The sequence below is a fragment of the Pieris rapae genome, chromosome 7 (assembly GCF_905147795.1).
Source record: "Pieris rapae chromosome 7, ilPieRapa1.1, whole genome shotgun sequence".
NCBI lineage: Eukaryota > Metazoa > Arthropoda > Insecta > Lepidoptera > Pieridae > Pieris > Pieris rapae.
The window spans coordinates 4,146,083-4,164,332 of record NC_059515.1 but is presented as its reverse complement, the minus strand read 5'-3'; the positions used below and the strand labels follow the sequence as shown (position 1 = coordinate 4,164,332).

The following is an 18,250-nucleotide window of genomic DNA, read 5'->3' as shown; positions in this document are numbered from 1 at the left end:
GGTTTGGATTGTGGTGTCAGTCTGGGCTACAAAACAATGTACAGACTGAAAATATTTCGTTTAATAGAGTAAATAAGATATGATTTAATAGAACCAGGATCAATTACTTGTTAAGTAAATTGTAGTAATTCTTAACTTGCCAAAGAAAGGCTCATATATTAACATGATCGTAAAGGGATTTGAAAAAAGGCATGTCCCTATTAAATTAAGATGAACAAGGTTTCAGTTTTTTGCTTTGAAGTGTAGTGTTGTTTTTTTTTATATTCTAAATGGCCTAGTTTGTATTTGTCTTTCTACATTCGTAGAAGCGTTGAAATTCTAATTCAGTAGCACTACAACAAATAGTACAAAACGCACCAAAAAGCTCCTGGGGGGTTTTACCTTGGTGCTTGAAGATATACACGACATCACAAATTTTAAGATCATTTACATGCTAAACAGTTGAAAAAATTGACAATTACACAAACCGAAACCATTACAACACACCGTGAGAGAAAAAAACGTTTGTATACCTGATACATAATATTACATCGATCTTAAATATATGGAGCCAAGTAATAACATCCCAGGTTGCCGAAAATCACCTTTAGAGGTACCTTTTTAGATTATTTCAAAATTAGTGGGTAAACAATTAACAAGGCATGGAACATTAATTGCGCGGACGAAGTTGTAGATTGTTTACAAGCTTTGTATGCGTTAAATGTTCCACACTGCTTCTCAGAGAAGAGTTAAACAAGTTTTCTTTGATAAGCGAATACCAAACTTAGGTAGGTATAAGTCCAAATAATTATTAATGAATTGGATTTTCAAATCAGGTACATATCCCTGTAATTTTCTAAATGGCAAAATTTAGTTTCGAATCCATAACTTTCCTTCGGTCATATCACACCTCCATTAACAACCTTACGCTGCCCTGTGTTAATCTTAGTACAACCTGGAACTGTGCTCTTATAAGCGATAAGCTTGAATACTTAAAACTTTTACAATTAGTTTGTATACAGAAGTGTAAATATACATAAGCCTTAAATTGTTAAGCTTAAACGGCTCCCGTGCAAGCTTAACAATAACAAACAAATCATTCGAGATGTCCGTAAATAACGAAAAATGCCCAACGTCTCCCGTTAGTAAAGTAATATCGTTAACAATATTTTGTACGTAACGACTAACGAATAACTGCAGCAATACATCACTGTGCGAACGCGGCTTAACTACTTGTTATTCTTAAAAATATGTTGTTTCATAAAATATATTTAATTATGAAGGACTTTAAAAGCATAACTTTTTAACCCATATTTCATCAGTTTTACATTAACTTCTATACGTATTATCTCGAAGTGATATTGCGATTGCGAAAGACTTACGAAGTATTTACTAACATTTCCGACATATAAGCACTTCGCAAGTACCTTCTGGCGGAGGCGGCGTCATAACTATAATATACATATCTATACTAATATTATAAAGAGGAAAGGTTTGATTTTTTGTTTGTTTGTTTGTTTGTATGAATTGAATAGGCTCCGAAACTACTTGGCAGATTTGAAAAATTCTTTCACTGTTGGAAAGCCACATCATTCCTGAGTGACATAGGCTATATTTCATTTTCAGAAAAATTAGGCATCCTTACTAAAATTACGATAACATTAACATTTGTTTATTATTTGATACAATTCTAACAGATGGCGCTGAGTTAAAGGTAGTTCAGTTTAGGTCCGTGTCGTGGTACCAACGTTTCACATAAGTTCTCCTACGGTTTCCCTTGATTAATTTACTACTATGTAATATAACAAAAACCTTAGCCACAGCAACGCTTGGCCGAGTCTGCTAGTATATAATATTCTTAGTAAATATGTATTTTAATATATCACATCATCTTCAAATATAAACATCAGATGAGTCTCCTACCAGTTATCCTTCTATTTAAAAAAAAATAAGTTCCAAGATCCAACAAAACGTAAACTAAGATCATTTAAAATATTTATAGGTTCGTTCTTAAAATACATTTGTTAATAATTACAACTGTTAAGAAAGTTTTAATACATTTCATAATTTTAGCTAAACTATTTTAAAACTTGTTAATAGTCATTTCTCTCAGTATAGGCCTAAAACGTACATACATACATTCCTAGTGCACGCCAGCTGTGAGATTTTTATCCTGTCCCGTTGTCCTATTAAACAACCGAGTACAAAATGAGTTTAAATTAACAGTTAATTTTAATACTAACAAAGGACGTAGTTAACGCATCTTTCGTTAACAAAATGGATGGTTCAATCACAAACCTGTCAATTAAATCACCCTGTATTTGTTATCTAAATTAACTTTCATGAGTAACTTTTCATTTTTAATTAATTGTATAATAGATATTGAAGTTAATACGTATCGTTATATCTGTGAAATCTCTTTTTTATAGGTATATGACTCAGTGATTAATATTGATGAACGTATGGATGATTTTAGTTCGCGGTAAAATAATATTGAAAACCACTTATTTTTCGCAAAATATTGAACCGTTAGTAATAACTGTCATATTATTTTTATTCTTACGTTATATTTAATACTTTATTGTATTTTTATTTTATTTTATTGTATATTTAGAGAAACTATTATGAAATCACTAACTTTATATTGAAAATTATTTTCGTCGGTTTTATTCATATTTCCGAGTCTATAATATCATTGTCATATAGAAAATTTGTGCGAAATAATTACTCTTGTTTAGACGGCATCGAACCTAGAGGCTTTAAGTTATACGCCTGATTCATCATTGAAGTTATTAATGAACTACTAGTTGATAAATTCCCACATGAAACATTTTTTTAATAAAAAATACTGTTATATTATGAGCGTATTGTACAAAAAGCGCAATAAATCACTGTAAGTATGTAAATGGCTCATCTATTTTAATTAGTCGCTTCGATTGTATGTATGTTGATGCATGGCCAGTAGAGCTATGAACCCATAGACATGATTTCAATGAGTTGAAATATGATTAATTTTGTATATTTGTAGTAATGTTAAATATGTATAAATCTCACGGTTGATGTTTGGTAAAGAAAAGAATTTGCTACCTTACTAACGTAATAAACACAAAATACACTCCTAATGTTAAGTTAGTTAAATTTTTTTAAAGTATTTTGTATTGAAGGGGCAGGAGGCTCACTTAATGTTAAACCAGCAGTGAACACTGAAACTGCCAGGGGGCTCGCAAATGCGTTGCGGGCTTTTTACGACTTGGTACGCTTATATCTAGACCCTCAGTCGAATTGGTTAGAAATAAAGTTTTAAAGTGTCAAAAGTGCGTCGTTGCAGCCTCAAAAATCTGACGTTATATAGGATACTCCATATCTTAAACATTATAAACTTATATTAACTCTCCAGATACTAAGAATAGTATCTGATATACTATAGTATAGGATATGTTAAAGACTCTAGCTTTTTTAGTCACAAATTTCTACATAGTATTGTCTTTTATTAACATAACTTTTACACATTTAAAGAAAAACACTTTTTTAACGGATTGGAGTTATGTATTAGTTATTATCACTATCATTCTACAGCTGTGATACTTATTTGACATTCAACACCTTTTGTCTTCAGTCCGTCTACGAATCGCTTAGTCTATGGTTTTTTAGTCCCCATATAATTGGTAGATTCTTCGGGCGATACTGATTCCACGCCTCCGCACCATTTCTCTTTGCATTGACTGTTTATTTATTACTGCCAGACAAAAATCATTTATGTATTCTGTATCGTAGACTTTTTAACTAGCATATTATGCTATATATAGCTCACATCTTCAACTTTTTTATTGCTAATATAACATTTCTCTAAGAAATATGCGTTTTATACCTATCAGGCAATTAAACTAGAAGTAATATTGGCCAGCGTTGATTGCTATGATTCGATCATACCAGTGCCCCAACTGTAAATTCTTCCTATATGTGTATGTGTATGTATGTACTTGCTCATACAGTGAAGACAAACACCGTAAGGAAACAAACACAATATTATATTTATAATATATTTTTATGTTTGTATATAAAATAAAAATAATTTTACAATAATTATAATACACATAAAAGGTTAAGATAAAGTTTTTATTCGCATTTTTTAAGTAAATTCATAACATTTTTTAGTATGTATAGTTTATTTCTATTTAACTAAAGTATAAGTAGATATCATTTTATTAGGTAACTTGTTGCCATCTTGTAGGTAGGGACGATTTTTATCAAATGCGCCAAATCTGTTTTGTGGTCAATTCCCAGTTCTTCAGCTACGCCGTAACTACTTATATGCCGATTTTCCTCTTTTTCAAAAATGACATCCATTTTATTCATAATGGGCCGACCAGAGCGACGTGCATCCTTGACATCAAAATTTCCGGTTTAAAAACGCTTAAACCAAATTTGTGCTACTTTTACACTGCACTAGGGTCCATAAACATCGCAATTACTTTTTTGCGGCTTGCGTTGCAAGTGTAGCTAAAGAGATTTGATTACAAGTTCACATATACTATAATGCAAAAATACTTTTTCCCCAACCTATTATAATTTATACAAAATATACTTTTCAAAATCTTTCAGTTAATTCTAAAGAATCAACTCTGGATCTATATGAATTGGAAGCTAATGAGTAAATCAATGAATAAAATATGTGACGGAAACAGATCGAAATATGTGGTCACTTGGCCATCTAGAAATTACTATGAAATCGTATTAACACAAATAATATATTAATTTATAGTTCATGTAATCAAGACTTTTTATCAATATTAAGGGTCTGTTTCACAATGTATGGATAAAGTGCCAAATAGCTATGCAACACATAAATTATTCGAAAGATAAAAGTTCCAAATAAGATACTTCGAATTTCATGACGTATAGCGCTATCTGACAGTCGTGAAACGCAAAAATACTATTTATCCTACCAATAAGTAATAAATAGCTTATCCGGACATTGTGAAACAGGCCCTAATACTAATTAATTAGTTATACGTTTACGATTATTTCAAAGATGAAAGCTGACACCACGGATTTCATCGTCATGTTTCCTCGTACGTCTTGTACGCCTTGGATTTAGTGAAGACCGCGCAAGGTTTACTGAACCCGACATCATCCATGGTTGCCTTGAATATTAGCAATAAGACTTGCAATATAATATACAAAATAGTTTAATAGCTACAAATCGAACAAGCACAATAATTATTACGTACGTAATAACACGGATATTTCGAACTGACTTTTCAACATAAGTTGTTCAGTTATTTATAAAAATTAAATATTCGAATAACAGTCGTCAATTTCCAACCAATCGTAACTCGTTTCACAATCGTTAAAAGTTTGTTGGCGCGGACGGGCCGCTCTCGTGCCAAACGAGACTCAAATCTTCACTGCCAATTCACATATGCCATAAAGAGTTTAAACTTTGCGATTTAAACGATATCAATAACTGCTATGGCCCAATGCTTCCAAAAAGTTGATAACGTTATAGTTATGGAGGTTTATCTGGTCGCTTAACCGCAGACTCATACAGATTCAGTGTTAATTACTATAACTTAATTTTTTTTGATTGATTTAACTTTGAAATATACAGCGTGGAAAACTCACAAAGGACTCATCCAACAATAAACTATTTTTTATTTATGCATAAAGAGATAAAAGAGTGTTGGCCTAGTGGCTTCAGTAGGTTCGATCCCCGGCTGTGCACCAATGAAGTTTCTTTCTATGTAATACAACCCGACTGCGTGTGTCAGGCTCAAAAGGCTGACTTCCTACTTTAATGTTCAGGCCTAAAATATTGAAGCGCCACTGGTACTATGTGTTAATAGCGTACACCGGGTAAGAGGCAATGTTCAGTCTTAGTACTAAGTATCACTTACGAACATCAAATACATTTCTGAACTACAGGCGCCATAAAATAAAAAATAAAAATACGTTAAAATAAATAAATTCCTGTAGGCATCCCTACTCATCAGTAAAGAAGACAGAGGGTGTAGGCCGAGAGAAAAAGCCGGCGCAAAAAAACATCGATAAGTACTCTTTTAAAAATGCAAATCATCAAACAATATTACAATATTTAAAACAAATATAGCAAATTAATTAGAAGTAGCCTGCCCAGCACTAGTCCCAGGCCCTTTTATCTACCAGATAATTGCTAACTTTATAGTAACCCTTTTTACACAGCTTTTCTTCAATACATTTCTTAAATTTATTAAAAGGCAGAGATAAAAGAGCCTCTGGGGTTTTATTAAAGAAAAGTATCCCTTATACTAAGCACTACGTGCCGACTCCATAATAGAAAGTAAAGTAAATAATACTTTGTCAGATTTATAATTTCAATACCATATGAATAACAATTATTGCCCATTAACAGATGTGAACTTAGTACGCTCGGAATATCGGAACGTAAAATATTGCGTTCGTTTAATTAAAATAACGATCACATAAGTATTTTGCCCATTTTCAATACCCGAAAACCATTAATTGTCGATTCAAAATTGAATTCTATAACAATACGTCGTTGTTAACCGAGTTGAAGACAATAGGCCGGTGCACAATGGCGTCTTCACGATGTGACCCGGCCCTTTGCAGCCGATAGTGACAAGGGTTAATTGCCTCAAGTACCTGCAATGTTTTAGGACCCTTGATAAGAATATTACTAAAAGGTTTCTAACACACTTCTACGAATATATACGATAGGCAATTCAAAATAGAATTTTAAAATGTGTAAATTTAGAGGGCTAAAGAGGTTACAAATTAAAAGGCTTTATGGGCTCTTAGAATTCTAAAGAAAGACGCTCTCAGGTGCGTTGTCGGCATTTTATAACTTCTCTAAGATTCTATATTTTAAACTGGCCAAAAAAGTATTTAAAGGTAAAAAATGTTAAATTAATGATTTTCTATATTCTGGCAACCCAACAGGTTTATAATTGCGAAAATGATTCCTGGATTCTTTTTGAGTAGTAAACTATCTCCACGGATATAAAAACACCTCTATATATACACAACCAATCCTCGTATTATAATATTGATATAAATAGTTTACCATTAATATCGACTGCATAGTCATAGGTTGGGCGAGTCAGTTTGTGGAAACCCGAGGAAAACTTGACGCGGAACAAATAATGATCCGGAACATATGATTGATGGTGAATCACAGCTCGGCTTACCTTGAGTATGCCCTGAAGGTAGTATGTTTAACGTATGAGAGGTAGCGATTTCTAAACCAATGAATATTTTAAATAGGATGGGATACATTAATAGTGGTACAAATTTATGATAAGTGATCAGGTAAGGCTATTCATACAATTTGTATATACGTAGAGACTAACCAGGAAAACTATATGTATATTATATTACACTTTTTGGAGATATCTCTGACAGTGGTGTTTTAATGTGACAATTAAGTAATTAGTCAAACGAAAACCATACTACATATGAAACATTTCTGTACGAACAATTCAATTTTACATACTTTGTCTTAGTAAATTTGTTTAACGCCATTATCACCCCATCAGGATCTTTTTATATATTTTTATTAACTGAAAAAAATTATAAGTACATACACTTGCATCTTAATGAGTAATTCAGTTGCCATATGCCAAGTCAAATCAGATCCTTAAACAAATACAATATTATAATAAACGTAGGATACCTTCCAAACTTTATATCAAACATTGTCATGATAAAAATATAGTTTCCTATACTCGCCTCCTCCCATATACAAATACTCGACCCCGTTTGTCGTTAGCGATTGCCAAGTCACGCCGGCATACACTATGTATTCTCGAGTTCATACATAGCATTTTGTTTCGCGGAATTAGGACAAGGTAAGTGCTTTTTTTAAGAAAAACAAGTCCTTGGAGTACACATTTTCTTTCGCACTAATTTGTAGGGAAATGGGTTGTCGAGTGTTCCTTTGAAAATGTTTTATTGTTTCTATTCTCTGAATCTCCGATATAGAACTGTACAGAACAGACTCGATTCATTTTCTATGAAAGAAAGTGTCCTTTTTATTTATTTGCTCTCGCGATATTGACAACAACAAAAGACCTGAAAATTAATGTCACCTATTTATTTCTAACCGATTGTAATTTGCAGTGTCCACAAGTTTCTTGTAACTAAAAGTCATATCAGTATGATAATTTTGCTTTGAAATGGGTATCCACACATTTTTACAGGTCACATAATATAGTCTGGACATTTTAGTTATTTTAAATTAATTTTATCAAATATAGAATATTTTTGATACAGTGATTTGTGTAAAACCCAGTATCAGGGTAAGATGTACCTAAATTGTAAGTCAGTTCCATACATAATTTAAGCTTTATAAGGAAAAAATTTGCCTTTCGTTGATACTTTTTTATACATCTTTCACTTTAAATCAAACATGTTCTGAGTACCTAATAAATACTTCAAATACATTTTTATTGAATGACCCTTTGAGCCATAGAAATAAAAGATAAAAGCATGACATATATACCAAAAGAACAATGTACATAATTTTAATTTAAACAAAGTTGCATTAAACTGATTTTTAACATGAAATTAGCCTGTACAGCGATAAATATTTCAAACGTTGTCCATAGACAAGCGGCCAATTGTAGAGCTGGCAGTGTGCCAAAGTGCAGCGCCATCTGTTATTGAATAGCAGTGATTGATATTGTTAATGCCATCATCTAATAATCTATGGTGTGACTGACTCAATCACCCGGCTTTCAAGCTGATCTAATAAATATGCTTATAACGTAGCTTCAAAGACGTTCAATTTTAGTCAGACTCTGAATACCTACATAAAATGGATAAAACAGATTTTTTTTAATGTGTGGTATACTGAAAATGTATGTTTAAATTTTGTTATGTATTTTGAAAAATCCATTAACTCAATCCATCACATTGTTTTTGAATAAACCACAGTTTTGTTTTTTAAAATATATTATATTTTTAATATTTGTACCATTAAACAAAATATTAATATATTTTGTTTAAGGGATGTACCAAAAAAACCTATTGAAAACTGTCCTACAACCATATTATACATAAAATCCGCATCAAGTTAATGTACCCACTAGTGACATTGTCATATCATAAATATATTGTGCCCTGTCACGCATTATGCTGACACAGCGTTGATAACACTCGTGATAACATGATATTATCTCCTTTGTGGCGTGATATGCTATATCCATAACTTGTTAAAACTGTTACTGAGCTGTAACTTTATGATAATGCATGTACTATATAACGATTAGGTTTTAAAATAAACATTATTGGAACGGTTTAAATTATGTATTAAATACTGAGTCTATTATTTTTGGTTAGAAATTATCACACACCCCCCCCCCCCCCCCATTTAAGGCGCCAAACGGTTTACCTGTTCTCTACTACCCCTAAAACGTTACCAAAGAATTCAATTAGAAATTTTGAGAAAAATGCTTGAACGAATCTCAGTGACCGTTCTGCAGGGTTAAAAAAAACAACGCACAGTTGAAACTCGCACTAGCTGTAAGGCATAGTATCTTTTTATAAGAACCTACTTTTCCCCAAGAAGACATTTTCTTTGTTTCTTTTTCCCAGGTAAAAATGTTTCACGTTAGAATTATCTCGTAATATAACTATAGAATCAAGAAGAAAATAATATGTCTTCGGCTGTTTCATTGATACGTTTCCTGACTGTAGGTTATCATTGCGGTCATCAATCAAATCTCTATGCTTAACGTAATCAGTTACGAAATGACGAACGAAAAAGATCTCGAAAGCATAATAAATATTAATTCTTTTTTTATGTGAACAATAAGATAAAGTATTTATAAAGCGTATGAGAAAGGAAAATTGGTTCGAGGCTCGAAACTCTTTGTGTGGAGAACGAAATAATTAAACGGGCTGGGAATAAAGAATAATAAAATTGAAACTTTTACATTTTACAATGAAACCAATCATGGTGTACGTGGCCTGGTTACACATTGACTGGTTCATTTGTAACGTAACATATTCATATACGTGATAAATTTATGCCAAACACGACTTCTGTGAGAATACGGCTCATTGGGCGGAATTACACATTATGAAGAGTAAGAATTTGCTTATTTTATTATATATCATCATATATTGCTTATATAAATGGATGTTGAACACTGTTTGGATTGTCTTACAATCCGGCTAGCTTAATAAAATGCTGTCAAAATTAATATCTGTTTGCTAGTAAATAGTACAGAAGTCACCAAAGCTAGCGTTTTTCTCGCGCAATAAACGCAGTAGGTACAGCAAGAAAAGTCTTCCAGTATTAAAGATCCCTGTTTTTTTATAGTGATGCAGTTTTTAATATTCACACAGGTATAAGCTTTGAGATATTAACTCTTTTTGATATTACAACATAACATAATGCATACAAGCGATTGACAATATATTTTTCTTAAAAAGGTGTCAAATTAACATCGTTATTAAGCAATTTCAATATAATCCCTGAGATATGAAACGTCCTGGAGTCGATTGCAGACAGGAGATTTTAAATTCATTAGTTTAATTAGTGCTCTTTCTTTTGGCGCGGATTTGCATTTTGTCCATTTTTAACGAGTGTTAAACAGTATTTTTAATTACAATAAACTTTGCTTTCCGTTCTTCGTCTGTAATGCAGTTGAATGTTCTTATTGTTTGAATATTAATACTTTTCGAATGAGAATTGTTTCACTTACAGTTGTGTTATGTTTATTATAAAAACAAAAAGTCCTTCATTATTTTTTCAAATTGACTGCTTAAAGCAGTATTTTCTTCTTACTATACCGTACTACTTTCTTTGTCTTCTGTCATATTATAGGAAATATATAAACATTTCAAAACGTAAAAAGCGATATTTAAATATAACTTCGGTTATAATAAAAAATACTAGTTGAGCCGGTAAACGTTGTTCTGCCATATATGTTATTTCTAGGAAACTTTTTTTTTTAATTTTACTACATTTATAATATTTGATTGCCATCTTGCAACCTAATTGATTGAACCGGAGCTGTGGATAAATTAAAAAAAATCGGGATGTAAAAAATAGGGGTTGATCGTATAAGAGTAAAAATTGAGAGAGATATTAATTCGATTTTCCACCCTGGCCGATATGCACACTAAGGATCACGAAAATCGGTCGAGCCGTTTTGGAGTTCGGTACACTGTGACACGAGAATTTTATACATTAGATTGGTTATATATAAAACATCGCTATTTTGTTCGATCGCATTGCAAGAAAGGTTTGTAAGTTGAATTCTTTCGATATAAAGTTTTTCTCACGATACCCGATCCAACTTATTACAACGTTGCAGAGTCATAGTATTATATTCATTCCGGTTAATGCAATATTAATGTGACAGTATCAGAAATGATAAGCTAATATGACCATCAACAAGTTATCAAACAGGTGATAAGCTTACAACTAAGCTTAATAGCTCACTCGAAACTAACGTAACTCTAATATTAATGTGATTAACGGCTATCACGGATATGATATTATTTATAGCCTTGACTAATAATGGCAAATGGCAAGAAATATTCACAACAAGAGCCATTCGCCATACCTTTATACAGTACTCCATGACTTCTGGAAGGATTAGAATAGTTCTTTCACCATTAGGTTGTTGGATATTTTCAATAAAGTAATGGTTTCGATTATCATAAATGTAAAACTAATATCTATATGGAGTACGATTTGGACTGTATTCACAATAGAGGAAAGTGTACTACAGTTTTATAGACGACAGCAAAATCTGCAAAAAAGTGTGCGATACAGTCTAATTCGATTCGACATAGCTGTTTATTATTTGTACATTTGTTATTATTTGCATACACACAAATGCTTGGATTGGGTCTTAGATTATAGCTATGAATACGATGTGAACTTTACGATGCTTCCGATTTCTGAATCGAATAAAAAGTTAAACAGGCAGGAACAAAGCGCGGCAGACACTGCCAGGGGAGAGACATATAGCGTCAAGTCACGCGACCCTATCACGCTATCAACCGAATATTTGCCATTTCCTATGTTATTTCATGCCACTATTGTAGCATCATAGGTTTATTTTTTCCCCCTACTAGTCTACATTCCCGGGAGGGTGTAGAAATCTATGTACGCAGGAGCCATGTTTTGCTTATATACGTAGGATGACTAAACTGATGTATTGTATTTAGAGTTATACATTGTTTATTCTTAATTTAATTACTGTACATAAATTTTAATTCTATATTTTTTATTATACATTTATTTTATGTTTATTATTTTGTTGTATTTCTAAAATTTACATATTTATCTATAAATTGGAATTTTACGAGTTTTTCATCATAACTTAGTGATGAATAATACTGCGTTTATTACGGATATTTCAATGTCCAATTAATAGGTGCTTATGTTACTGTAGATAATAATACATTACAGTAGCCACTATGAGAGCCTAGCCAGTCCGTTTATTTCCTAGAATGTTATATATTAAGAATAAGAGAACTGACGGCCAACCTCCAGTAATGGAGTGGCACTTGAAGAAGAAGAAGAGCTAAATAATAAAATTTATATTTTGTAAGAGTATATTTATTTACAATCAAGAATACAGCATTTAAAATTTTCTTAACCTGCAAAGTAATAATAATATTTTGAAATTAATTAAAAAGAAAATAAAAATAAATTACAAACATTTACAAAGCTTTCTTATAAAATAAATTTATAAAAATCAACCAATTTTATTGTAAAATTAGCTGTGCATGGATTAAATTCGTTCTCGTATAAGTGTTCTGAATAATATATAATTGCACCTCTGTGAGTGTCTTTACTTAGTGTGTAATGTTTATTTAATATATTAATGAAAAAGTATGCATTCAGCACTTATCTATTCTTTGTGGTATAAGACAGTGAGAGTAAAGAGTTTTTAAAAACTAATTTAGTTTTTATATGTGTATGTATAATATGATGACAAGTGAAACATATAGGCATGTTCATTTTACGTACTCAGATAGTTTATAGCCCTAAGATGAATGTTTTTTCATTAGTACAGATATGACAACCAGAATAAATTTTAACCCCAAATTTGTAACAGGTTTTACAAATCGTAAAAGCAAACTAGAGCTAGCGATAAATCAGTTCGAGCGAGTTATTTGCTGTACAAATCGAAACGTTTCATATTGTTTTACGTTATGTCACGTACGAATATCTGATATACGGATTTTGATTTTTTATATTTTGAATCAAAGCAATGACAGAATGGATAAAGTCCATCGCGAAAAGTGCATTGACTATGGAGGGTTTTCAATGAAGTCACAACTGAGCGCTCTTTTCCGCGCATCAGTACTATGTGGAAGCCTCACTGAAATATTTTTGATAAGGGCACACTTACTAAATACGGTATTACTTAAAATCAGACGAGCCTCCTTCTAATTTACCGCGTTGTATAAGAAAGAAAACACGAGAATTCATTTTCAAGGATATAAGACGTCGTTTGAAAAGCTACATGGCAACCCTACCTAGTGATTTCGTAAATGCTTGTAGGTAAGCAACTTACCCATTGCAATAAAAAGTGCATTGTTTAAATTTAAATCATATGTTAAATTAACAAAAGCTACTTTTTTTAACAATGAGCGCAAAAAATCGTCACTATTACTCGTCGTCTTATTCTTTTAAGGCTAGTTTTTAAATTTACCTGTAAAGTGATATTCCCAAACTATAAATAAATGATTGATATTAGCTTAAAGAAATTTTTTTTTTATTTCTTAAACCTGTTAATAAATTATATATAACAAAAACAATTTTACAATATAAAAACAATAAACGTAGCCAATGATGAAATACATAAAATACGAAAAGATTCTAACATTTACAAATGGAAAACAGCGATAAAAGATAATAAATACGTAATACCTAAGTGAGAATGTGTATATGGGGTGTGCTCATAATGTAGTTTATGTAGCATTTATGGATATTAAAAATTTAATTTTATAACATAAATACTTTAAAAATATTTCCTGAGAATAGTGAATTGAACCAATCAAACTCTTCGTCTTTAATAATATATATTTGACAAGACATTTTGCCTCCCTTTCTGTTGAAATTCGCAATTATATTTAAGTTGAATCTGTCATAACGTCCCCTTTGCTTTGTTTCAGGACTATGACGTAATTCAATAATATGTCATCTGTGGCCTTAATTTGACAACATGGCGCGAGGACTCATCTTCCTTGCGGTTGTTTTGACGACGGTTGTAAGTATATAACTATTTATTTTGTCAATAAATCACACTGGAGATAAATGCGTGTATACTGTTTCAAGGCTGAAAATGAAGTAAAAAAGTAATTATCCAATGAAGAATAGTATCAGTGCCGATTTTAAGCCTGGGCCTCAGACCTAAAACTTTTGCCGGATTCCTCTCGCTCCTCTCGTTCCTTCACCGTACGAGCGAATAATTAATACCCACATAGACAAAAGTCCATTGATATAGAGCCGAGAATCGAACCTAGGACTTCAGAGATTTGAAAGTCGCACGCTAATACCGCTAGGCCAAAACTGCTCACAAACAAACAAACCAGTGGCGCTACAACCAATACAAGAGCCTCAGATTTCCGTCCTTATTTCATGACTTTTATTCAAATTGCGAGTGTCAAATAAGTGATCAACCTATGCTTGACACACACCGTTGAATATTTAGGTATAAGGCTCCTCAGGATTTTTTCTTTACGGTTCGAGCGAATGTTAAATGCGCAGATAGATCGAAAATCCATAGTTGCAGAGTCGGGGATCAAACCTACTATGACGACGAACCTCTAGGCCAACACTGCTGACAAAAATCCTAAAATAAGCAAGAAATGTATATTCAGTTTCGTCTCTTGGCAATTTAACTAAAATTAACATGCAACGCTTACGAACTTTCCTAACTTCGTCTTTAAGTCTGTACCGCCAAGTGTTATTATAAACTGTTTTGAGTTCACAAGAACTTTCGTTTAACAGCAGTTAGATGTGTGAAATTAATTTTTGCAAGATGCGGTTTTGATAGCAGGAAGGAGAATATATTCTTATGTAATGAGTAAAGACTATACTGAAATACATTTCATGTACTTATTCATTTTACGATACAAGCAACTTACATTTAACCAACTTAAATTCGACTTAGAATCCTTCAAGAAAAGAGCGTACCAATTCTTAAAAGGCCGACAACGCACTTGGCCTTCAGGCAATGTATGTATCCATAGGCGGCGGTATCAATTAACATCAGGTGAGCCCTGCCCGTTTGCCTCCTCTTACATTAAAAAAATCGGTTGTCTTTAAAATCGGTTTACTGACGATAGTTGAACGTGACAACGTCATAAGAAAATACTGATGAAATAGTTGCATTTAAAAATGCATGTTTTTTCGTGCGTGCAGCCTGCTCCATTGAATCAAAAGACGTTGTCACGTCAAAAAAAATACAAGCGATCGACAAACAAAACTTTAAATGGCCTCACACTTTAGCGTCTAGCAATGTGACGAATGAAGCTACAAGTTCAATCAAAAATTATAGTTAATTGTAGAAGTATAATAACCATTTACCTGGCATTTTCGTTTTAATTTAACAACTCTGTTAAGAAATACTAACATAATAAATCATCTTTCAGCTTACACAGTTCAGAAACGTAATTGACAAGTTTTGATTAGAGCCAGTACCTCTTCAAGGCCCTTGTCAATCACCTTTGGCAAATCTGACGCTTATTAAGAAAGCCCTGAATCGCAAAGTCAATTCGGGAAAATTGTCCGAACAATTTTGATATTATAAGACAAGGTATTTTCATTAATATTTGAATATTAATAGTTTATCTTTTACACTTCCATTAACAGATTTTAATTATTTTCAACATTCATGTGACATTCAGGTTCATAAAATAATAATATTAACAATATACTTAAAAAAATACAAGTTTGTTTTATTAAGTTTATTTTTATATATATATGAAGAGATGATCACTTAATATTATTATTATTACGGCGGGAAATTCTCATTACATAGCTTAAAAAGTATATTATTCAAAACGACAAATATGTGAGCAAAAAATAGCATATAATTTTTTTTCATCAAGCTAATTCGTTATCTCAAAGTCTTCGCAATACCAATGATAAAACATAATGTCACGTGATACTCACTGGACTTAAATAGAAAAGACGAACTGGGTAATATCAACGCATAGGACAAACCAAATTGCAACAAGTCCATATGATAGCAATTGAAATTCAGACTGCATTCTTGCTACACGTTCTCCAGAAAAGGTATAAAAGTTGGGAACTTACAAAAGCATTGTGAAAGCGAACAGATTTTTGATTGCGCGGCGAAAAAAGACCAAAGGAGGTATGGATAAATGAAAATTCACGAATAAACTGACGCTCTCTGATTGCGAGCTACGAAATTTGAACACCATTTGTAAGCATATTTTATCAGTATATTAAAAGAAAAAAACATTATTTATCGTGCAACTCCTTGCCTCTCCAGGCGGACTAGCCCAAGCGCACCCGAGTACATTTCTTTGTTCGATATTATGACCCTTTTTCTATGTCTTCTCTGTAGAAAACCGATCTAATAAACATTAATTAAGTCTAGTTTTTATAAGAAATAATATACTAATTAATACATCCATATAAAATGAATAATAATAAAACTTTATTCCGAAATATGGTTGTGACAAAATTTATTTAACGGGACTAGCCCCTAGACACCAGAGAGGGTTGAGATAACTAGATCACAATTATTTCGTGAGGCATTGTGCATGTTTAAAACATTTTTTTAAGAAAAGTAGTCTAAGCAAACAAGTTACCCTATGTATGAGTAAATGTATGAGTGTGCGCGTTTGTTTTCTATATAAATGACATAATTTTCAAACTGGAATCGTACATTAATTTAATAATGTATCTGTGACTGTTTTTATATACATTTCAAAATATCAGGTGTTATTTAAACAATAGTTTTATAATAATAACTATTTAATAAATAACTGATATTCCGACAGTTGTCAGAAACTGCTTTTAGTAAACTAAAAATGGAATACTCTATCACAATTTTACTTTGTACGTTAATAACCTGTCGGACTGATCAAAGAACTTACGAAACAAATTAAAAGTACTGAATAGTAAGCACAAAGGCTTGTCAAATGGCAAGATTGAATCATAAATCAAAGTTTACTAAATCCTTTATTGTACAGTGATTTACGTCGGTGAAATTATTTGCTTTTTAGGAGGCGGGTCTTGATACACTGCCTCGTTTTTCTTTAATATTTAGGATATCAAGATGAAATATGTCCAACAAAATATATGTATTGGATATTCAGAACCCTTCTAGGCTGATTGCAACGTAGTTGTTCCACCCCTTTATTTAGTTAAGGCCGTGATCTGAGTGGTCCATTCATTTCACTCAACAAATTTTTCACACTCTTTTATATCAATAGCGCTTTAGATAAAATTATTGCTAATTAGATAACAAAGCGCGTATTAAGACAAAGATCTATTATTTCAATATTTAACTCGTCATCAACGGCTCGTCATCGACGAGTATTGTAAAACTGCATTATAGCACACGCGTTGTACAAAGACGAATGTATGGATTTTATTGTTGATTGTATCACAGCAAAACTATCATGATACGTGTATTGTATAAACAATAGTTAGTCCACTAGTGTAGACTGAGTAGACTGACTCGAAGTGGGCCTTTGCCTCTGATAGTAGAGAAAGCCAATTTTGCCAATCACACATATATATGGAGGTACGCCACACAATTAATTTTAGGAACAACACTCTATGGGAAAACAAATTTCGCAAGATGCTCAGTCCAACGATTTTTTATATTATATACATATACATATATAAGCGGATAATTTGTACCTAAGACCTAAAAACAAAGGTAGTAAGTAAAGGTAGTAGTGTATACGTAAACATGTATATATTTTAATTATAAAAAACACAACACCAACCGATGAAATTTTACATTTAAATGAAACCAATAACAAGAATTATAGATACAGAACATTTTTTTACGTTAAAACAGTTTCCGCATCGTTTAAAACCAGAAAAAACCCTGCGAAAGTGAATCGAAACATGTTTGCAACTGATTTCTAAATAACTTTGCTTAAAAAGTGTATTTTACTGAACGAAATATCGGATGTTAATTAAAAGGTAGCGCGGCATCGTTTACGTAGTGAGGAGGGAAAATAGGAAAAATTGGCCACAGTTTTATTGTGAGTGCGAGCTTGCAATTAATTTCTATCTGAATTTGATACG

The 18,250-nt window shown here is 32.0% G+C and overlaps 1 protein-coding gene across 6 annotated transcripts in view; it reads left to right on the top strand.

Annotated features, from left to right (window-relative positions):
* Positions 1–18,250, top strand: part of LOC110993781 (protein madd-4) — a 185,001-nt gene that overhangs the window by 100,959 nt on the left and 65,792 nt on the right. For all 6 annotated transcript variants that reach the window (XM_045628852.1, XM_045628849.1, XM_045628851.1 and 3 more), the window contains exon 3: positions 14,125–14,219. In XM_045628852.1, the coding sequence (XP_045484808.1) occupies positions 14,175–14,219 (45 nt within the window). In that variant the 5' untranslated portion in view covers positions 14,125–14,174. The remainder of the gene's footprint in view (positions 1–14,124; positions 14,220–18,250) is intronic.